Source organism: Argopecten irradians, chromosome 11 (assembly GCF_041381155.1).
Source record: "Argopecten irradians isolate NY chromosome 11, Ai_NY, whole genome shotgun sequence".
Classification (NCBI taxonomy): Eukaryota; Metazoa; Mollusca; class Bivalvia; order Pectinida; family Pectinidae; genus Argopecten; species Argopecten irradians.
In genome coordinates, this window is record NC_091144.1 from 42,576,009 (window position 1) to 42,600,285 (window position 24,277).

At 37.5% G+C, this 24,277-nt stretch overlaps 3 protein-coding genes and 1 long non-coding RNA gene across 5 annotated transcripts in view; 2 read left to right on the forward strand and 2 right to left on the reverse strand.

Annotated features, from left to right (window-relative positions):
- Positions 1–7,919: 7,919 nt before the first annotated feature.
- Positions 7,920–8,926, forward strand: LOC138335614 (uncharacterized). Its single transcript, XR_011210308.1, has 2 exons — positions 7,920–8,445; positions 8,776–8,926. It is a non-coding gene; the product is annotated as an uncharacterized lncRNA (long non-coding RNA).
- Positions 8,927–12,446: 3,520 nt separating this feature from the next.
- LOC138335611 (uncharacterized) lies at positions 12,447–16,806 on the reverse strand. The gene has a single exon (XM_069284784.1). The coding sequence runs from the start codon at positions 16,804–16,806 to the stop codon at positions 16,075–16,077; it is 732 nt and encodes a 243-aa protein (XP_069140885.1). The 3' UTR covers positions 12,447–16,074.
- The window catches only part of LOC138335610 (fibroblast growth factor receptor-like 1), a 153,008-nt gene continuing 145,500 nt past the window's right edge, over positions 16,770–24,277 (reverse strand). For both annotated transcript variants that reach the window (XM_069284782.1, XM_069284781.1), the window contains exons 5-8: positions 21,571–21,852; positions 19,861–19,979; positions 19,344–19,581; positions 16,770–18,863 (exon numbers count right to left, since the gene is read on the reverse strand). In XM_069284782.1, coding sequence (XP_069140883.1) covers positions 18,439–18,863; positions 19,344–19,581; positions 19,861–19,979; positions 21,571–21,852 — 1,064 coding nt within the window. In that variant the 3' untranslated portion in view covers positions 16,770–18,438. The remainder of the gene's footprint in view (positions 18,864–19,343; positions 19,582–19,860; positions 19,980–21,570; positions 21,853–24,277) is intronic.
- Positions 17,509–18,361, forward strand: LOC138334651 (chondroitin proteoglycan 1-like). Its single transcript, XM_069283288.1, has 2 exons — positions 17,509–17,545; positions 17,760–18,361. Exons 1-2 carry the CDS (start codon positions 17,509–17,511, stop codon positions 18,359–18,361), a joined length of 639 nt encoding a protein of 212 aa, XP_069139389.1.

Genomic DNA, 24,277 nt, shown 5'->3' on the forward strand with positions numbered 1-24,277 from the left:
AACGGGAGGAGTCTGTATATTGTTAGGGTCACATTTGAAAACGGGGGAAGTCTTTATGTTGTGGAGGTCACATTTGAAAACGGGAGGAGTCTGTATATTGTGAGGGTCACATTTGAACTCGTGTGGAGTCTGTATATTGTTGGGGTCACATTTGAAAAGGGGTGGAGTCTGTATATTGTGGTGTCACACTTTAAAACGGTATATTGTGGAAGCCACATTTGAAATCGGATAGATTCTGTATATTGTTAGAGTCACATTTGAAAACGGATGGAGCCTTTATGTTGTGGAGGTCACACTTGAAAACGGAAGGATTCTGTATATTGGGAGGGTCATATTTGAAAACGGGTAGAGTCTGTATATTGTGGAAGTCACACTTTGAAACGGGAGGAGTCTGTATGTTGTTAGGGTCACATTTGAAAACGGGAGGAGTTTGAATATTGTGAATGTCACATTTGAAAACGAGTGGAGTCTTTATGTTGTGGAGGTCACATTTGAAAACGGGAGGAGTCTGTATATTCTTAGGGTCACAATTGAAAACGGGCGTAGTGTGTATATTGTGGAGGTCACACTTGAAAACGGGAAGAGTCTGTTTATTGTAAGGGTCACATTTAAAACGGGTTGAGTCTGTATATTGTTAGGGCCACATTTGAAAACGGGTGGAGTCTGTATGTTATGGAGGTCACACCTGAATACGGGAGGAGTCTGTATAATACGCGAGTCACATTTGAAAACGGATAGAGTCTGTATATTTTTAGGGTCATATTTGAAGATGGGAGGAGTCTGGATATTGTAGAGGTCACATTTGAAAATGGATGGAGTCTGTATATTCTGTTGGCCACATTTGAAAACGAGTGGAGTCTGTATATTGTGGTGGTCACACTTGAAAACGGGAAGGATCGTATATGGCTAGGGTCACACTTTGAAACGGGAGGATTCTGTATATTGTTAGGGTCACACTTTGAAACGGAAGGATTCTGTATATTGTTAGTGTCACATTTGAAAACGGGTAGAGTCTGTATATTGTGGAGGTCACACTTGGAAACGGGGGGAGTCTGTATGTTGTTAGGGTCGCATTTGAAAACGAGAGGAGTCTTTATATTGTTGGAGTTACATTTGAACACGGGTTGAGTCTTTATGTTGTGGAGGTCACATTTGAAAACGGATGGAGTCTGTATATTGTGAAGGTCACACTTGAGAACGGGAGGAGTCTTTATATTGTTAGGGTCACATTTGAAAACGAATGGAGTCTTTACGTTGTGGAGGTCACACTTGAAAACGGAAGGAGTCGTATATTGTGAGGGTCACATTTGAACACGGGTGGAGTCTGGATATTGTGGAGGTCACATTTTACAACGGGAGGAGTCTGTATATTGTGAGGGTCACATTTGAAAAGGAGAGGAGTCTGTATATTGTGAGGGTCACATTTGAATACGGGTGGAGTCTGGATATTGTGGAGGTCACATTTGAAAATGTCTTTATATTGTGAGGGTGCACTTGAAAAGGGAGAATTCTGTATTTTGTTGAGGGTCAATCTTGAAAACAGGTGTAGTCTATATATTGTTGGGGTCACACTTGAAAACAGGTGTAGTCTGTATATTGTGGTGGTCACACTTGAAAACAGGTGTAGTCTGTATATTGTTGGGGTCAAACTTGAAAACAGGTGTAGTCTGTATATTGTGGGGGGTCACACTTGAAAACAGGTGTAGTCTGTACAATGTTGGGGTCACACTTGAAAACAGGACGAGTCTGTATATTGTGGAGGCCACATTTGAAAACGGATGGAGTCTGTATATTGTTGGGGACACACTTGAAAACAGGTGTAGTCTGTATTTTGTTGAGGGTCAAACTTGAAAACAGGATGAGTCTGTATATTGTTGGGGTCACGCTTGAAAACGGGAGGAGTCTGGATATTGTGGAGGTCTAATTTGAAAACGAGTTGTGTCTCTACATAGTACAGGTCACACTTCCAAATGAAATGACTTTGAACAGTTAATTGTTGACAGGAAGTAGTATCCTCCTGCAGTTGCTGGTCATGTCCTATACATATACATCATATATACCGCAGACACAGTGATAAAGGTTCTGATTGTGTGAGCCAATAAACTTTTATGTTGGAAAATTATATTTTGTCGTCTAAAAATTAAAAGAAATATCGTTGATAGAAGGATTCGAACACCTACGCCTTCCTGGTATCTGAAATACCGACTCGCTAACCATTCGACCGTTTCGTGGCATATTGGTGATATTTTTCTTAGCTTACATTAACCAAGATAAACTGTCCAGTCAGTATCCATATGAATTTCTACATATGTATCTCTGTTTCAAGGTGATATATACAAGGAAAATTAAAGAAAGGAACGTTTTGCATTGCAATGGCTTCAGTACTCGATATAGCTGTACTATTTACTATCGTGTTTGACTGATTAATGAAAATAAAGGTTAATGTTCATTTGCATATGTAAATATCTCATTTAAATGTGACATAAAATTTGGGCATAGTAACGACTAAAATTATTTCAAGTGACATCTAGACCACCATCCTCACTAGAGTAATTTTAATATAAAATACTTCTGAACTCCAATAATCGGACGGGCGGTTATTTGCATATATTATATCACGAGTTAAAATAAATGTTTTGACCCGTAATGTTTTCTTGTTTTATTGATGTGTATGTCGTACAGAATACACGACTCGAATTTTGTTGTGGTATTTGACGTAAAACAAAATTTGTAAAACATTGTATTTCGGGAAAATCATGTTTTGTTTCCCAACGTATCGTGAACGTTACAATGAGAATGAAATGGAACTTTGCTTAATACAACGAGATTGAACGATCCAGACTTACAAACACACAAAAAATAACTTTTTAATGTACAGAATATACAACGATATCCTAATCCTGATTCAAATTTTTGGTGAAATTCATCAAAATTGTGTATTTTAAAACAATTATTTTCTTACACCGTCATATCAATCAACACATTGTAAATATAAGAATGTCGTCGATTGCCAGAGATTCAATTGAAATTGGTACTAAGACCAAGAGTGAAATTCCTGACCAGTCTAGGTTTTCACTCGAAACAAAGCTCCCAAAACAGTACCTTATTATCTCATTCCACAGCCCAGGTACCTCTGCGACATTTCAGCCGACATCCCTCTTTACGGTATCACAACTCTGAGTTCTAATCAGAATTCGGTTATATACACTACATATAACGGTATATTAAAACGTTATCTAGTAAACTAGAAAACGATCTTTGAAGGTTTATCCCGTTATATGTAGTTTGAAACTAAAGAGTCCCATTAAACCTGATACCATATATATATATATATATCAAGGTACTTAATAATCTTCCTCTTGTATTTGGGAGACCTATGATGATAGCCAGCCATATTTGAACTAGCTGCATTCATCAGTAAAATACTGCTTACGATATATTTTTACTCAATATCACACAGATAATTAAATACTAACATGTTTCGAGCACGTGCGCTAGTTAGTATCTTGTTATCAATCTGCGTCCGTGTATAGCTCTAATGGTATAATACATGACTGAGACCACAGGGGCTTTTTACATAGGAAGACTGGGGCCTGGGTCACAGGGGCAACTCAGAGGTGGAGGCTAAAATGATTAAGAGATAATTGCTATTGAAACAGCTAATTTTTTATAAAATGGGGTTAGGGAATTAGCAAATCTATGTGTACACCTTCTGGGCTCCAGTCTATATAATGTGCACCATGTACATGTACGTATACTCATCATCATGGCACTCATGAACATACAATGTACACCCTATCATGTATGTGTGTGTTAGGTTGGGGCTTATTTTTCAAAATTGAAATCAACATGTCTCTTGTTATACCATGTTTATAGTGCCACGCTAAATGGTATTATAAGATAATATTGTTATTGATATTCATGTAATATTGATTTTAGTTGTATGACTTTTAAATTATAATAAAACCGCATTCATATTTTTTATCTGAGGGAGGGGGGGGGGCAAGTTGTTTCATTAGGAGACCAATGGTCTTGCTACATCCATCCTTTTATGTTCATTGTGGTTTTTTTTATTTCTAGTTTATAAGGAAACAGTATTATTTAATGCACAACAACTTACATACCAAAACATTTAACACCAATGGTCCAAGTTTGTAAGTTTATGTGATGGTTGGTGCTCAAAATTTCATGCAATTTGGAGTTATCTCCCCCTACTGACAAATTCCATAGAAAATACAAACATACATATTCCTTCACAGACTGACCATTTTTGAAGGATTCTTTGAAATGTATTATGTAAAATTCTCAGCAATTTTTGGTATGGTTTTGATATGGGTAAGGGGAGGTAATTGGCTTATTTTCTCATTTTCATAGTATGTATGTAATCAAGCTTCATGATGATTTGAACAGATTTTTTTTTTTTTTTTTTTTTAAATAATAACTTATTGAGTGTCATACAATCCATATCCATGGAAACTATAGTGTTATTTTGTTATTTTCTCTATATAAAAACACTATTTAACTTTTCTTGTTCTCTAAAATGTATGTATTTGTAAGCTAAAGAGATTGAGTGTTCGGCCTGAGGCCGATATTGTCGACTATTTTCAATTTCTTATTTAAATAAATATGTGGGAAAAAACAGTTTCTTTTTGATAAAATGGTGTTAACAGAGACTTTTACATGATTGTTCAATAAAATACATATTTCAATTTTAAGAATACAAAACTTGTGATATCAGGACGATTCCGAATCTTTCATATCATGTGATATTTATATCACAGTGTCAGTAGGATTTGTGCTGATATTGGTGATGTCATTGAGTATTTATAGTTTTATTACTTTAACGTCCTATTAACAGCCAGAGCCATGTAAGGACATGCCAAATTTGTTGGTAAAGGAAAGCTGGAGAAAATCCCCCAACCAGCGGTCAGTACCTGGCAACTACGCATGCCCCACATGGGATTTGAACCTGCATCTTTGAAGTAGAGGGCTTGTGGTAATATGTCGGGACATCTTACCTACTTGGCCACTGCGGTCCCAAAAATATGGTGTCATAGATACATGTACATGTACATACTGATAGTAATTACATTGTATAATAAGTTCAGTATTGATGAACTCCTTGTTTTTTTTTCTTCTAATACATGTCATAGAGACAAACACCAAACACTACATTAAAGTCTCAAATCCATTTTATTTAAGATAATGGCAGAGTAATAGTTCCATAGGATTTTTTTTTAATTATCTCCCCTTGTTGGGTCATCTGACATGGAGGGTCATGATGTACGATAGTCATCATGTTCCATACATCGTCATCCTCCGTCTACCATGCATAATTTTTCATTCAAACGACTGATATGAATTGTAGCATACTGGAAAACCCTTTCAGAAGAAGGCCCCATTTCGAGGAGGAGGAAGTGGTGGCCGATCCAACTCTTTCCGGGGACGCAAAAGGAGCCCAAAAATCCTATAAAGGTAGGTTTATTACCTTCATTACAGGTAAACAAAAATCTAAACGCAATACCTCAGACTCTGTTAAAAGTACCGAACGAACCTCCAGCCGAGTTCAACTTGGATTTAAACCTCGTTCATCTAGAAATAAAGTCACTTTCTTTTCGGCGAATGATCATAAACAAACCAGTAGGGGGTCGTTTAAGACATTTCATAGACAACTGGAAAGTTATCACTCGGGACCCTCAGGTTCTGGAAATGGTACAAGGGATAAAAATTCCGCTGATCAAAGAACCCTTTCAAAATCGGATCCCATCACCATGGGTGGAGGGTCATGACGCACATTTATTAGAGTCAGAGGTACAAACCATGTTGGAGAGAAGAACTTGATTGTCAAATCGTTTCATTGCACGGGTCAGTTTCTAAGCCCTGTATTCTTGGTTCCAAAGAAGGACGGGGGAAATCGTCCAGTAATAAATCTGAAGAGACTGAACTCGTGTGTGGAGTATCAGCATTTTCAGATGGAGGGGGTACAGTCTCTAAAGACACTGATTCAGAAGGACGATTTCATGGTAAAACTAGACCTAAAGGACGCTTACTTCACAGTACCGGTCCATCCAACTCATCAGAAATTTCTGAAGTTTCTTTGGGGGGACCAAATATACATGTTTGTGGCAATGCCCTTTGGGCTAGCTCCAGGCCCTCAGTTCTTCACCAAACTGATGAAACCAGTGGTAGCCCTCATGAAAAGGATAGGTGTCCGAATGGGACATGATTCTTATGAACCAATCCAAGGAAAAGCTCCCTATGGACATACACTCTCTGAAATTCCTGTTGGACCAACTCGGATTTCTGATAAACACAGAGAAATCAGTTTGGATCCCTACTCACGAGATAGAATTTTTAGGCTATCTAGTCAACTCAATGGAAATGACATTGTCACTACCTCAAAGGAAGGTGTCAAAGGTCATCGACAAGTGTCGTCATTTGTTGACAAACAAAATAGTCACAGTGAGGGAGATGTCAGAGACCTTGGGTCACATGACCTCGACCTTGCAAGCGGTGGCTCCCGCCCCTCTGCATTACAGACATCTTCAAATGTCCCAAATCCAGACCTTCCTATTGGACAAATCTTACCAAGCGTTAGTAACTCTTTCCTCGGATTGTCTGGGGGAGTTGAGATGGTGGATCTGTCAGATGGAGAGTTGGAATGGGAAGGCTATTATAAATGCAGGCCCGGATCTGATCATAGAGACGGACGCCTCAAAAAAAAGGGTGGGGGTCGGCATCAGGTACCAGCAGGGTTCAGGGCCTATGGACCTCGGAGGAGGTCAATGTGCTGGAACTGGAGGCAGCACTATTAGCCCTGAGATCCTACACAAAGGAAAATTTCCCAAGTCATGTTCATCTGAGACTAGACAATCGGACAGCGGTAGCATATATACAAAAGATGGGGGGCGGGGACCAAATCTCGCCAGCTACCGTTGCTGACCAAGGATTTATGGGATTACTGTCTGAAAAAGGGAATGTATCTGACAGCAGAGTACCTTCCAGGCAGTTTGAACACGGAGGCGGATTGGCAATCTCGCAACTTCCAGGACAGCAGCGACTGGCACTTGAAGGAAGAGGTGTTCAAGGCTCTAAACCGTCTCATGGGTCCATTCAAGCTCGACTTGTTTGCGAGTCGGCACAATCACCAAATGTCCAGGTATGTGAGCTGGCGCTCAGACCCATACGCAGTCCAATCGGATGCCTTCCAAATGAGGTGGACAGAGGAGGGTTTGTACCTATTCCCTCCGTTCTCCATGATATCGAGGTGTCTAATGAAAGTACAATTGGAGAAGACCACTGTAGTGCTGATAGCGCCGACGTGGCAATCTCGTCCATGGTACCTGTCTCTGCTGGGCATGCTAGTGGAGACTCCGGTGTTACTACCCCCGTACAAGGACCTCCTAACGTCGGTAACAGGAGAGTCCCACCCGCTATTAATCCAGAACAATTTCAGGTTAGTGGCGTGGAAAATCTCCGGAGACAGGATGTTGGTAGAGGAGTTTCGGAAGAAGCTGCCAATATCTTGACAGAGTTCTCATGGAGGAAAGGCACTAACACTGCTTTCAACAGCTGCTGGCGTCAGTGGTGTTGCTGGTGCAATAGAAAACAGTTTGATCCATTTCAGACCCCTGTGGTAAACGTTGTTAACTACCTATCTGAACGTTTCGAGAAGGGAGATAAATACAGGACCCTCAACTCTCGGAAATCTGCTATTTCAGCATTTCACGAAATTGTTGACGGAACTAAGGTGGGTCAGCATGACCTTGTAAAGCGTTTCTTAAATGCCACCTTCAATGCTAGACCTCCACAACCTAGGTATATGGGCACATGGGATGTTGATATGGTATTGAGTTTTCTCGATCTCGAATCAATGTCTGTTCTTTCAGATAAGATGTTGACATTGAAGGTCAGTATGCTATTGGCCTTAACTTCAGCGAGTCGAGTTTCTGAGCTTTGCGCTCTAGACACAAAGTTCATGTCGGATACAGGTTCCAAATTTACTTTCAAGTTAGCCAAACTTACAAAGTCTCGTCGTGTTGGAGACCCCCCTATTGAGGTTGTGTTTCAAGCTTATGTAGAAAACTCCAATTTGTGTGTAGTACAGACTCTTAGAGAATATCTGTCGAGGTCTGAGTCTTGGAGAAATCGTGACGCTACTAGTCGAACCCAGATTCTACTTAGTTACGTAGAGCCACACAAACCTGTTGTCTCGTGTACAGTTGCGGGCTGGTTAGTTTCCCTGTTAGGTATGGCGGGTGTTGACACTGACAAGTTCAAGGCACACTCTACCCGCAGTGCCTCTACTTCAAAAGCTCGGGCAATGGGACTATCTTGCCAGGAAATAATGGAGAGAGGCCACTGGTCAAAAGTCTCTACGTTCAGGAGACATTATTTGAGGGAATCTTCTGATCTATCGAGTAAAGAAAGCAGTGTTATCTGTAGGTAAGTACAGATGTATGCTTTAAACATGCATAATTATATCTTATTGAGGTTTGCGATATGAAATTGAGAATTTCATCAGTGCATGTAATGCACACAATGAAATTAGAATTTCATGAGCAAACCGAAATAAGATATACATGTAATTCCCAGGACCCTTACCCACCTTCTTTCTTGCTTACAAAGTTATCTTTGTATTGGTTTTGGTTTATTATAAGAAATGAGTTGTTTAGTATACATGGAATGACTTCATGTACATGATTTCCTTTCTATACACATGCATGAGCAAAGTTGGCTTGCGTTCCATATAAGTTCCCTTTTTCTATGTTACAGGAGCGAAGAGCGCAAGTGATGTCTAACACACAGTTAGACAGACAATGAGGACTGGTTAGACGAGTCGACAGACCGATGTCCGTTCATGGATTTTTGAAATTTAAATGGAATTTTGATGTTTGATGCAATAAATATTGCAGTGTTTAATGTTTCTCTTTGTTTACGTTTTCCTTTACTATCATTCTTCCATTTTTAAAACTGAAGATCTCGCGGGATGCGAGATTCTAAAGTCTCGTGGAGCCTTTCCAAGTCTCGTTTTGGCGAGACTTTCGCTTTGCAGGGCTTGATGTTTAGCATGATGCCGTAAATGCATAATTATATCTTATTTCGGTTTGCTCATGAAATTCTAATTTCATTGTGTGCATTACATGCACTGATGAAATTCTCAATTAATCGCCGAGTTACCGACTTTCTACATAATTATCTTGGAGTCATTATGTAGGCATCTACAGTTGGTAGGCCTAGTAGACTAAAGGTTACACATTGTGCACACGGTGTGAACTACGAGTGGACACGGAGTGCACGAGGTTTAGACTACAGGTAGACACGGAGTGCACGAGGTTTAGACTACAGGTAGACACGGAGTGCACAAGATTTAGACTACAGGTAGACACGGAGTGCACTACGTGTGAACACGGTGTCCACTACAGGTGGACATCGTGTCCAGGTAAAATGTCCACTACATCCAGACCACAGACAGACTAGATGATGTGCCACAGAGATATGAGAAAATATGTATTTATTCTGCATTCTATATGGACTTTGACAGATAGAAATATTTATTTCGATCAGAAACTATATTTATTGTAACATAAAAATTGCCGTTAATTACTGGAAATCATTCGTTCTGTAATGTTTATTTGAATAGATACTTATAAAGTAAAATGTATCAATATATATTATCATACAATATAATTTATAAATAATGACGTTTATTAGAAGTTATAAAAGCAAATTAATAGGCTTGCATAAGGTAATGGGAAAATAAGAAAAATATGGGAGTTATTGCCCTTTACACACAATTTAAGAAATAGGCAGGCGTCATTCTCCGTACACATGGACTTTGAAGAATGTTTTTAGGTCACCTTGCCCAAAGCTTATGTCCTGTTGTCCATCCCCTGGAGCAGAACGGGTGAGCCCCGACGAAATAATTAAAAGTAAATCTTCAAAATCCTTTAGGAAATAAAATAAGGTAAGCGATACAGCCTTCTCGGCCTTTTTTCGGAAAAATGATTTACCTGGTATTTGAAAATATTTAGACATACACATACACAGCTACAAAACAAGAAAAATATATTTCTAAGCGTATTATATATTCCAAGAACATGATATTTCTTAGCGTGTTATATTAAAAAAAGAATAATATTTCAAAACGTATTATATTCGAAGAGAATGATATTTCTAAGTGTGTAATATTCCAAGAGAATGGTATTTCAAAGTGTATTATATTCCAAGGGAATATTTCAAATTGTATTTTATTCCAAGAGAGATTTATATTTTAAGTGTTTTATATTCCAAAAGAGATTGATATTTCTAAGTGTATTATATATAAATAGAATGGTATTTCTAATTGTATTATATCCCAAGAGAATATTTCAAATTGTATTTTATTCCAAGAGAGATTGATATTTTTAAGTGTTTTATTTATTTAACAGGGGCGTAGCTAGAGGCTTAAATGTGCAAGCCCAGGCGAGGGGTCTGGGGGCCGCCTAGGGGGTTGAAGTGTATGAAAATCTCATGATAAGTTCTACATGTATCTTGAGTGACTCTTAGGGGACTTGAGGGTAGATGGACGGAACTTTCTTACGTTACAGAATGTTTTCATGTGTACAAATTGAATTATACATATATGTGAAAACGAGTACAAGGATTTTTATGTGCAAGCCTGGGCTTTTTTATAGAGCAAGCTACGCCCCTGTTTAAAGACTAATTAATGCTGGTTTTTAAACCCACTATAATCATATGGTGGGCTCTTCAAATTACCTTTTGTCCATGGACCGTCCGTCCTTCCGTCCGTCCGTTAACAAGTCATGTTATTGCTATTTCTCAGAAAGTACTTCATATGTAGGTTCCCCTTGGGTCCTATTTGTGCATATTGCATTTTAGGAAGGATCGGTCTACAAGAGGGCCATCAGGTAGCCATCTTGGATTTTAATAGTTGAAGTTTGTTATCGGTATTTCTCAGAAAGTTGTGAAGGGATCTTTCTCAAATTTCACATTTAGGTTCTCATTGCGCCAAAGTTGTTCATATTGAATTTTGGGACCGATAGGTCAATAAAATGGCCAATAGGTCACCATCTTGAATGTTCATAATTGAGGTTTGAAAAGCAGAGAAAAAATCCCTCTTTCAATTCTCAGACAATGATCAATATTTGGTGGTCGCCAAGATTCTTCTGGGATCTCTTGTTCATTCATAGAAGCTACTCAAAAATGATAAATTTGAATATCAATTTAGAAAAAATGATAGGTTCAATTTCTTCAAAACTTTGACAGACTGTGCAATATTTATTATTATTAGCATGTTTACTTCATAGAATAAGTACAAATGTATAAAGAATATTGAACTAGAATGTGAGACTTCTGTCTTAAATGTCTGAATTTGAGGGTTTGATGGTATGACATTGTAGTGTGTATACACATATGACCCAGTACGCATATTAAAGTCAAATTTCGAAGTACAAAGTTTTCTCAGAATTATAGAGAAAAAATAATATTCAAGCATTAATAAAACTTTATTTTATGAATATATGTTCTATATAGATGTCATAGCTTTGCAGACAATCTTCATAATGCACGCTTGCATATAATGACCTTGAATGAATAAGTAGGTCACATCATGGGTGAAGGCCATTTATGAGTTAAAACTGGGTCAAAAGAGTTGTCATTCGTTCTTAATTTCATTTGTAACATATTGTTTAGGTGTCGCTCCACTAGTTCAGAAAACAATAAGGTCAAGGTCACCAATAGCAATGCATTTACAACATTAAAGTTCACCTATTGTAAAGGTCAGTAACATCCTTTGTCAAAGTTGGCCATCTTGGATTTGCCAATGTAAGTTTGATAAAACTATTTCTCACAATGTATTGTGTGAACTAACAGGCACAAAAACAACAAAATCAATATTTTGATATGAACACTTTCTGTGTTTTTTACTCTCTTATAGTACACCACTTCATAACTGTAAAATACTTATAGAAATTAATGAAAATAAATTACAAATGAATAATGCAATATTTACATGAAAGCACTGCATGGAAATGTTTTTTTCTACAAAACATAATTCTGAACAATTCCATAACGAAAATGTTTAATTTTGTAGACACCGGAGTCCACACAGTTCTGTAGACACCAGAGTCCACACAGTTCTGTAGACAGTTCTGTAGACACCGCACAGTTCTGTAGACACCAGAGTCCACACAGTTCTGTAGACACCAGAGTCCACACAGTTCTGTAGACACCAGAGTCCACACAGTTCTGTAGACACCAGAGTCCACACAGTTCTGTAGGCACCAGAGTCCACACAGTTCTGTAGACACCGGAGTCCACACAGTTCTGTAGACACCAGGGTCCGAACAATTTTGTACAAAATAGTTCATACACCTTTTACATGCAAATGTAGAAAGATTATTAAAAGTTTTATTTGTACGATCTTCTATAGTACTATAGTGAGGTTTGTTTTTCAATTTTTTTCCCTTCCAGCATTAAACTTATGTAAGAATACCAAACAGTGATCTGCCAGAATAGTTAACTTTTGTATGTAAAAGGTTGGGAGCCAGAATTGCTAACTTTCGTATGTAAAAGGTTGGGAGGCAGAATAGCTAACTTTTGTATGTAAAAGGTTGGGAGCCAGAATAGCTAACTTTTGTATGTAAAAAGTTTGGGAGGCAGAACAGCTAACTTTTGTATGTAAAAGGTTGGGAGCCAGAATAGCTAACTTTTGTATGTAAAAAGTTTGGGAGGCAGAACAGCTAACTTTTGTATGTAAAAGGTTGGGAGCCAGAATAGCTTACTTTAGTATGTAAAAGGTTGAGAGCCAGAATAGCTAACTTTTGTATGTAAAAGGTTGGTAGCCAGAATAGCTAACTTTTGTATGTAAAAGGTTGGGAGCCAGAATAGCTAACTTTTGTATGTAAAAGGTTGGGAGCCAGAATAGCTTACTTTTGTATGTAAAAGGTTGGGAGCAGTCAACAAAACAACATCTTTCATGTCATACAGATAAAAAGTATTGCACAGAAACAAACAACATGTAATTCTCGATAATGCTTCCTTAAATCATCAGGTCTCTTTGGTATCTCTTACCAACATTAGAAAAATAGAATTAGTATATATAACTCGTCTTTAAGACATCAAACACTCATGAATTATCTTACTCACAACAGCAGAAAATCAATCATTTTCATCATAACTCCCAGTACAATTTTTCTTCTTGCATTTTGTATTTATTCTTAATACCATGGAGTTAATGAAAAACATTTTTAACTCAAAATAAACAAAATAAATTCTTAAACTAGATCCTATTATTAACTATTCCAGCCATTGATTTGATAGTGTATGAATACATAAGTTTTTGATATAAAACATTGTAATATTCCATTGCATCTCTGTGTCACAAGGTCTGTCTTTATAGATTTGTATTTCTATCAATAAAAATGAATTATTGAGTATAATACCAATGCACATTTATCCTTTTAAACATCCACTCTCCGTTCATTGCAAATTTACATCTTTTTTCCGCTGTACAAATTTAGTAATAACTCCATTAATAGGGGATTACAGAACCCTATATAGTTTACTCAACTCCGCTTTATGTCAGGGTTCTGTGTACCAAATTTTATCAAAATCTGTCAAGTGGTTTAGGAGGAGTTTGCCTGACAAAGTTGTGTCTACAGACAGACAACCCTATTCCAGTATCCCCCCTCCCCCTTTAACTTTGTTGGGGGGTATAATTAAAAACATCTGTAATAACAGGCCAAGATACACTATGCCTGGTAATGAGTTACTTATAAAACCAAAATCTACTTGTCAGTTAAATAGAAAAATTAATCTGACCTGGTTTTTTTATCAGGTATGTAAAATGAAATTCACCATAGTTGACCTATTATATATTATTTTTGTTGACAGCCGAATATCTGTCTCCAATTTATCCCACTAGATAGAAGTGTCACACCACATTGACAATGAGGGGTTGTCCTGTTTTAATTTGGGCATTATGAATAAAGCGGACTTGATTAATATAATAACACAGGAGAACAATAACCTATTGTTAATAAAAATTATTCAAATTAATATATAATTTTGAAATTATGAAGATAATTAAGTATGAGACTGACAAACAGATGTGGTGACAGACCCTGTTTACTGTGGGCTGATCACCTCTACCAGGTTTTACTTTGTCACCTATTCTTATTGAAAGGCTGGAACAGCTAGCCTTTACAAAAAGCAAAAGTGTGCAGCAATATTATAAGAAAGGAGCAGGTTAGTGCAGCTAGCCACACCATTCTGACACCATTGCCACACCATTTTGACACCATTGCCATACCATTCTGGCACTATTGCCACACCATTCTGGCACCATTGCCACACCATTCTGGCACCATTGCCACACCATTCTGGCACTATTGCCACACCATTCTGGCACTATTGCCACCATTCTGGCACTATTGCCACACCTTTCTGGCACTATTGCCACACCTTTCTGGCACTATTGCCACACCATTCTGGCACTATTTACTAAAATAGATTAAAATTAGTTGACCTTCAATTCAAATAGTGGTTCAAGAGGTTGAGGTGTATGAAGGACAAAGGTGATGGAAATGTCTTCCATTGGATTTATGAGGTATCATAAAGTTACAAGTGGTAGTGAGAATTAGTGTCATTGCATTTATCACGTTTGTAGGCGAAGTTTAACCAATGTGTTTTTATTGGTCATTTTATGTCACAAGTATTTAAATGTTTAGCTTTCTTAAAGATGCTCCACCGCTGACAAATGGTATTTTTTCACTATCAAAAACAGGAGCAGATGATTAAGTCTTTTTTTTCTTCAGTTACAAAAGTTACTTACTTTACATTATTACCACCATTGGAAAGTTTGAACTTCTAATTTTATTTCATGTCAAAAAGTATGAAAAATAATTAATTGCATCCCGAAAAAATTTCGTGGCACTATATCCTATATAGAAGGAAGGATTGCGCATGCACTAAAGACAAAATGCATTATTTTATATTATTTTTTTGTGTTAATTAGGCATATATATACACAATTAAACACCCATTATTGTTCAAATGATGAATATCATTTATGCTCTCTTGGCGGTGGAGCATCTTTAAAATCATGTATCCCGGCCCACTAAAGTAATTCAGGATTGATAAAAACAATTTTATCACCAAATAAATCCAAAAGGTCATTTTGTCCATATCTGTAAAAAGAATCAAACAATTTTTAATATTTTATATTAAAACCTTACTTGTTTAAATATAGACCAGAAAGAGTAACGCAATGGTGCCACAACTATGTACGGCTTTGGTGTGGCAAGTGTGTGCAGCAAACTCAATTGCATACGAAAAGTATGTATTGCGGCAGTATTGCTGCTACTAATGTGCCAGAGGCCTTATATATCTGAGTTGATTATAGGGATTTCAACCAACTGTTAAAGTAGAAACTTTGTATTAATTTATAAACATTCAATTTCTGCCTTCAGCAGACAATATGGAGGACCAAAGGAATTACACTAATGTACCGGTATACAAACAGGAATTAATATTGCTACCAAAAAATTAAAGTATATTCATTAGATTACGACACAATATTTCTTTCATTGATTTATTAATTTACAATAACTTACTTATGCTTATTTTGAAAAAAAAATATATACATATTGAGAGCTGTCAATACGAATTAGAATTTAAGGGAAATATGGAACAAACAACATTTAGAGTTGAGATGCAAAACTTTAACAATTTTTTTTTTTTTTTTTTTTTTTTTGAAAATTCAAAAATTCCTAAAGGTAAAAAAAGAGTAAACCCATAATACTGTCTTCATATTTTAGATGGAAAATATTCTGAACAGAAAATACTGCTCAAGTCCTTTCAATTTTCAGCGTGCTCAGTTTCTAGAGTCTTGAAAAATATTGAAGAAATTATCATACTCAGACAGAAGCAGCCACAGGGACTTGACTTTCTGATCTACCCACAAAAATGTTAGCTGTAATACATATTATGGAATATGAGTTGAAAATTTGCACCAAGCCCCTGTTGAATGAAGCTATGTCTAAAAGATGTCTTATGATTATCTGTCAAATTTCATACTTCTTCATGACTTTCCACAAAATTTCCTGTCATTCTTACATCACTTGCTGTCATTCTTACATTACTTACTGTCATTCTTACATCACTTACTGTCATTCTTACATCACTTGCTGTCATTCTTACCTCACTTGCTGTCTTTCTCACATCACTTCCTGTCTTTCTCACCTCACTTGCTGACATTCTTACATCACCTGCTGTCATTCTTACATCACTTCCTGTCATTCTTACCTCACTTGCTGTCATTCTTACATCACTTGCTGTCATTCTTACCTCACTTGCTGTCATTCCTACCTCACTTCCTGTCATTCTTACATCACTTCCTGTCTTTCTTACCTCACTTGCTGTCATTCTTACCTCACTTGCTGTCATTCTTACATCACTTGCTGTCATTCTTACATCACTTGCTGTCATTCTTGCCTCACTTCCTGTCATTCTTACATCACTTGCTGTCATTCTTACATCACTTGCTGTCATTCTTGCCTCACTTCCTGTTATTCTTACCTCACTTGCTGTCATTCTTACCTCACTTGCTGTCATTCTTACATCACTTCCTCTCTTTCTTACATCACTTCCTCTCTTTCTCACCTCATTTCCTGTCATTCTTACATCACTTCCTGTCTTTCTTACATCACTTGCTGTCATTCTTACATCACTTCCTGTCTTTCTTACATCACTCCTTGTCTTTCTCACCTCACTTCCTGTCTTTCTCACCTCACTTCCTGTCATTCTTACCTCACTTCCTGTCTTTCTTACATCACTTCCTGTCTTTCTCACCTCACTTCATGTCTTTCTTACATCACTTCCTGTCTTTCTCACCTCACTTCCTGTCTTTCTCACCTCACTTCCTGTCTTTCTTACATCACTTCCTGTCTTTCTTGCCTCACTTCCTGTCTTTCTTGCCTCACTTCCTGTCTTTCTCACCTCACTCTTTGTCTTTCTCACCTCAGTTTCTGTATTTTTTACCTCACTTCCTATCTTTCTTACATTATTTTCCTTTTTGGCTATAATTAACACTTAAACATTCTCTAACATCACTTGCTATCATATATGGGCAAATATCATCACAGGCTTGGCCGTCTTCTATGACACCATGAATGCAACACTCGCAGTCATGTCCTCATAATTAATGGTTCATCTGGAAGTCACCGTTTGGAAATATATTACTTGATGATAATAATGACTTTTCTGCTTTAACATCACATATATTCATCTATATTTGTTCACACACAAACAAATGCACTTTTTTGTGTCCTGGTACAAAATACACCATGTTTGTAGAAATTTTAATGTAGGAACCTGACTTTAATGGTTTTGTAGATCATTCATTAAAAATGTCTTATATTTTCAACTAATTGCAGCATTGATTATTTTGTTCACTTCTGTATTGAATATTGCAACTTTGACCCTTAAACTAACAACAAGGGCAAAATGAAGAAGCTTATCACTTGTATCACACCTCCAAAATGTCAGTACACAATGGAATCACTTAGGAGGCACAACCATACAGTTGCCCACCATAATATTGAAGATTGTGACCACGCAACCAATAACATCTGATGCTTTGCTGAATTATTTTTCCTCAATTTTTTACAAATAGTGACTCTTCCACTGAAGTCGTATATCACAACCGTATTTTAAGATTTTAATGTAATGGTACACATATACACAACTTTGGCAAGTGGATCACTGCACATCAGCTGCACAAGTGGATCACTACTCATCAGCTGCACAAGTGGATCACTACTCATCAGCTGCACAAGTGGATCACTACTCATCAGCTGCACAAGTGGATCACTACTCATCAGCTGCACAAGTGGATCACTACACATCAGCTGCACAAGTGGATCACTACACATCAGCTGCAGAAGTGGATCACTACACATCAGCTGCACAATGGGATCACTACTCATCAGCTGCACAAGTGGATCACTACTCATCAGCTGCACAAGTGGATCACTACTCATCAGCTGCACAAGTGGATCACTACTCATCAGCTGCACAAGTGGATCACTACTCATCAGCTGCACAAGTGGATCACTACTCATCAGCTGCACAAGTGGATCACTACTCATCAGCTGCACAAGTGGATCACTACTCATCAGCTGCACAAGTGGATCACTACTCATCAGCTGCACAAGTGGATCACTACTCATCAGCTGCACAAGTGGATCACTACACATCAGCTGCAGAATGGGTTATTTTCTGTCGTGTAGTTACTGATATGAAGATTGATCACAGTACATTTGTCTTCAGAGTCACTGAACAAGTTCACATCCTGTAGATTTAAGGTGTATTATTGTCTCCATGCTAACTGAACACTGGTTACCATGGTAACACACACAACTAAGACACACTACATCAGTAGGAATACATATGTTGTGACGAGTGTGGATTATTTCTACTTTGCGAAACTGATGATATGTCTGTATAAAAATCAATACTATGATTTTTTGATAATTTTTCTCGACTATTTTGTATTAGATGTGGGTTCTGTACCCCTGGATACATGTCTCTGATATTCACATTTTGCATCGGGTTGATATGTAAGTTTGTGGTGGGATTGTGTTGAAGTGGCGGGTAAGGCTCAGTCTCATGGGTAGGCACTGGATTAAACCTGGTATTTCTCGTATTGGAGTTTGATGAATTATTGCAGCTTTTCCGCTTTTGTAAAAGAATGATTGCCATGACAACAATGATAATGATGATACATGTAGGAACGGCGATCATCAAGGGGAGACTACTGTTTCCATTATCAGAGTCCAGCGATGATCTATGTGGATTTGCTGCAAAAAGAAGAAGAGAAAATGTAGTACAGTACAAGAAAAAAAAATCAATATGTTATTAATTAATAAACATTTATTCCAACAATGCATTAGAAGAGGAAACTTATTGAGTTCTAATTGAAATTTTTTTATCGTTCAAATGTGAAATACCTTCACAGCAATAGAATCATTAGTGTTTGTGAGAAGGTTGACCTCTGTCAACGATCATACAGTCATCCCAGACAGGCTCTTGTTGTTACTCACAAACAGGCTAGTAGGTTTTTTTTTTTTTTTTCCTACAATAAAACTGGAAAATCGTAAAAACTGGAAATGTTATAAAAAGAGTGTACTGTATATCTAGCAGGATCTAGAACTAGTCTGCAAGGTTAACCAGACACTGAGATTCTTCAATCTTGATTCTGATAAGACGTAGGATTATAATTAGCCTTATTACTAGGAAAGGCCAACAAGTGTTTGGGGGTATGATATAGTTGTACTTACAGTTGACGACAGTTAGGTATGCACTCCTAACGTTGTAGCCCATGGCGTTGGCGCCCAGACAAATGTACACTCCCGAGTCCCTATCACGAGCTTTATGGATCACTAATTTGTTGAGGTAAGTGTTGTCTGGTCCTGGCCAAACTTCACCTGTTTTTAATACGATAAACTGCTGTCCACCCAGTCTTAACGTTGTGTTGATGTTCTTTACTTCAGATGGATCGTCCACACGTTTCAACCACTGAGAAAAAGTATTAACCCTTAGCTTATTCTGCATGTTTAAATCTTTGTTGTAAAGAATTCTATACAGCCGTATATATCTTGATATGATTTTTTTCCTTGTAGACAATTAACTTTCGCCAAAACATTTTTTTTGACAAATTAAAAACACCAATTAAAGGCTCTAAGTGGTTTATAGCTTTCATATCCTAATTAGATTTTGGAAACTACCTCATTAATTGTCAAGTGACAAGATAAATGACCTTACAAAAAACCTCCCACAAGGGCAGACAACTCTTACCTGAATATGGGGCTGTACCACACTCTCCACTTTGCACTGTAGCGAGGCAGTCTCCCCATACTCAACGGTGGTATTAAGGGGGTGTGGCTTCAATAGGATGGGTTTTTCTTTGAATTTCTCTGTCAACAGTGAAATTAAATAATAAATAATGAAGAACTTACTCCTAATTTGAGTCAATAAATAAATTGTCAAAACCTGAGTTATATAATGATACTAAACACAGTAGAATGTAATTTTTATTGCTTTAAAAAATCAATAATTAAATTTTATTATTTGATATGCATTTTGAAAGATTAGGGTCAAGAATGAAATATGATCATTAAAACTGACCAACAAATGACCTTGACTTACCAATGACCTCTAGAGAGTAGTTGTAGGTTATCTCCCTTTGTCTGTTGTTAACAACACACAAATGACCTTGACTTACCAACGACCTCTAGAGAGTATTTGTAGGTTATCTCCCTTTGTCTGTTGTTGACAACACACAAATGACCTTGACTTACCAATGACCTCTAGAGAGTAGTTGTAGGTTATCTCCCCTTGTCTGTTGTTGACAACACACAAATGACCTTGACTTACCAATGACCTCTAGAGAGTAGTTGTAGGTTTTCCCTTGTCTGTTGTTGACAAACACAAATGACCTTGGCTTACCAATGACCTCTAGAGAGTAGTTGTAGGTATCCCTTGTCTGTTGTTGACAACACACAAATGACCTTGACTTACCAATGACCTCTAGAGAGAATTGTAGGTTATCTCCCCTTGTCTGTTGTTGACAACACACAAATGACCTTGACTTACCAATGACCTCTAGAGAGTAGTTGTAGGTTATCTCCCTTTGTCTGTTGTTAACAACACACAAATGACCTTGACTTACCAATGACCTCTAGAGAGTAATTGTAGGTTATCTCCCTTTGTCTGTTGTTGACAACACACAAATGACCTTGACTTACCAATGACCTCTAGAGAGTAGTTGTAGGTTATCTCCCCTTGTCTGTTGTTGACAACACACGAATGACCGTGACTTACCAATGACCTCTAGAGAGTAGTTGTAGGTTATTTCCCTTTGTCTGTTGTTAACAACACACAAATGACCTTGACTTACCAACGACCTCTAGAGAGTATTTGTAGGTTATCTCCCTTTGTCTGTTGTTGACAACACACAAATGACCTTGACTTACCAATGACCTCTAGAGAGTAGTTGTAGGTTATCTCCCCTTGTCTGTTGTTGACAACACACAAATGACCTTGACTTACCAATGACCTCTAGAGAGTAGTTGTAGGTTATTTCCCTGTGTCTGTTGTTGACAATACACAAATGACCTTGGCTTACCAATGACCTCTAGAGAGTAGTTGTAGGTCATCTCCCCTTGTCTGTTGTTGACAACACACAAATGACCTTGACTTACCAATGACCTCTAGAGAGAAGTTGTAGGTTATCTCCCCTTGTCTGTTGTTGACAACACACAAATGACCTTGACTTACCAATGACCTCTAGAGAGTAGTTGTAGGTTATCTCCCTTTGTCTGTTGTTAACAACACACAAATGACCTTGACTTACCAATGACCTCTAGAGAGTAGTTGTAGGTTATCTCCCCTTGTCTGTTGTTGACAACACACGAATGACCGTGACTTACCAATGACCTCTAGAGAGTAGTTGTAGGTTATTTCCCTTTGTCTGTTGTTAACAACACACAAATGACCTTGACTTACCAATGACCTCTAGAGAGTAGTTGTAGGTTATCTCCCCTTGTCTGTTGTTGACAACACACGAGTATCTGCCGCTGTCACTTTCCTTCAGTTCCGTTATCTTTAACGTCCAAGATGGCCGTTTTGTGTTCTCATCATCAGTGGCGATGCTGATTCCATCCTTTAGCCATGACACCTGAGGTCGTGGGTTACCAACAGCTTTACACACGAATCTCACAGAACTGCCAACTGGCCTCTGGTAATCACGCTTTTTCATTTTCTCTGGCTGAATAAACTTTGGCTTTGCTGCAATAAAAGTACATGAATTAGACATCAATATCTGAGGTCTATATGCCCTCTAGATACGTACACTTATCACACCAAGAGACACAACAATAGACAATTTCCAGGCATTTATTCCAGCACAAATTCAATTTACTGACTCCAGGATTCTGCCAGCGAATTATCAAAGCTCCAGGTGGCAAATAGAAAATTGAGTTGTATTAATACTGCCATATTGTGTTAGACATAGTTATATTGTTTGCATAATACTGCCATATTGTGTTCAAAATAGTTACATCATATGTATAATACTGCTATATTGTGTTAGAAACAAATGGCCCAGAGGGCCTGTACCCCAGACTGTTTTTTTTTATTTTACTAATTATCACAAAAACTCTTACAATCAGAAATAGCAAAATTGACCAGACAATTAGTTTAATTTTGAATCCCAACCATATAATGATGTTATATCAATATCATATGACTATGAGTGCTATCCATTGTTTAGTTTCAGAGAAGAAGTCATTTATATGAAAATAGCCAAATTGACACTTTTGGTCCCACCCCCTCAGGCCCCGGAGGGTCAGCTCCATCATTTGTACTATTTTGAATCCCCACCCTAAAAGTATGCTACCCTTGCATTATAATTGCTATGCCGTGCTTAATTTCAGAGAAGTCATTTATATAAAAATAGCCAAATTTGGCCCCGCCCCTCAGGCCAAGGGGGGTCAGCCTGACCATTTGTACAATTTTCAGTCAGTACTCCATAAGGATGCTACCAGTCAAATTTGGTTCAATTCCTACCAGCGGTTATGGAGAAGAAGTCGATTGTTGACGGATGACGGATGCCGCATAAGCTCACCTGGTCACCTTTAGATCAGGTGAGCTTATAAGTATATCATTTGTATAATCATATTGTGTTGGGTTTATCGTACCAGGAGTGACTTACCCCATGGTGTGAGGTATATTGTAACAGGAGTGACTTACTCCATGGTGTAGATATATTGTAACAGGAGTGACTTACTCCATGGTGTAGATATATTGTAACAGGAGTGACTTACTCCATGGTGTAGATATATTGTAACAGGAGTGACTTACCCCATGGTGTTAGGTATATTGTAACAGGAGTGACTTACTCCATGGTGTAGATATATTGTAACAGGAGTGACTTACTCCATGGTGTAGATATATTGTAACAGGAGTGACTTACTCCATGGTGTAGATATATTGTAACAGGAGTGACTTACTCCATGGTGTAGATATATTGTAACAGGAGTGACTTACTCCATGGTGTAGATATATTGTAATAGGAGTGACTTACTCCATGGTGTAGGTATATTGTAACAGGAGTGACTTACTCCATGGTGTAGATATATTGTAACAGGAGTGACTTACTCCATGGTGTGAGGTATATTGTAACAGGAGTGACTTACTCCATGGTGTAGATATATTGTAACAGGAGTGACTTACTCCATGGTGTAGATATATTGTAACAGGAGTGACTTACCCCATGGTGTAGGTATATTGTAACAGGAGTGACTTACCCCATGGTGTAGGTATATTGTAACAGGAGTGACTTACCCCATGGTGTAGGTATATTGTAACAGGAGTGACTTACTCCATGGTGTAGATATATTGTAACAGGAGTGACTTACCCCATGGTGTTAGGTATATTGTAACAGGAGTGACTTACCCCATGGTGTTAGGTATATTGTAACAGGAGTGACTTACTCCATGGTGTAGATATATTGTAACAGGAGTGACTTACCCCATGGTGTAGATTGTTATGTATGACACTAAATACATGTAGTTATGAGATAAGGGAGATAACTCCTATAGCTTTTTTTATCAATACATCCTATAAAGGTCATATCATTAGTCTAGGTTATAGAACTTTCTAGAATATAATCATGTATAAACAAATATGTTTGTAAACATGTTGATTTTAAGTAGAGATCTAGAATGATCTATTTCCAGAAAGTTATGTGTGTTTATTTGTTTACTGCTTTTAGTTAGATATTTCTAGAAGTAGAAGGTTCTCCAATATTCTTGAATTAGGGTTAAGCTATATATACTCCAGCTGCCCAAGGCTAATCAGAACTGTAATGAGACCTGTAATAAGACATATCAAGAATTGTACAGCGCCATATAAGATTCTATTGGGAGAGCTATTGTGACTTTATCTGTGGATTATTACAACACTTTGTGTGGATTTATTCATATTGCCTGGAACTTTACAAATCATCGGTGGACATTCAATTTCCTTGTGGATTTGTGATAATTGTTAATTTGAAACCTGGAAGGATCAAGGATTATACCAGGACATTCGCATACAGATAAGTAACACTTTAAATCATCGTACTACTCTTGTACCACCACCAATTACTTTAGACATTGTAAACCATCTCTGTATAATATTGTATATATAATTAAATTGTGTTTTGAATTT

Coding starts and splice junctions, on each gene's coding strand:
- LOC138335611 (XM_069284784.1), bottom strand. CDS start 16,806: ATGACAGGAAGTGAGGTGAGAAAGACAGGAAGTGAGGTGAGAAAGACA.
- LOC138334651 (XM_069283288.1), top strand. CDS start 17,509: ATGAAGAAGCTTATCACTTGTATCACACCTCCAAAAT. Junction 17,546..17,759: donor TTGTATCACACCTCCAAAAT/GTCAGTACACAA, acceptor AACTTTGGCAAG/TGGATCACTGCACATCAGCT.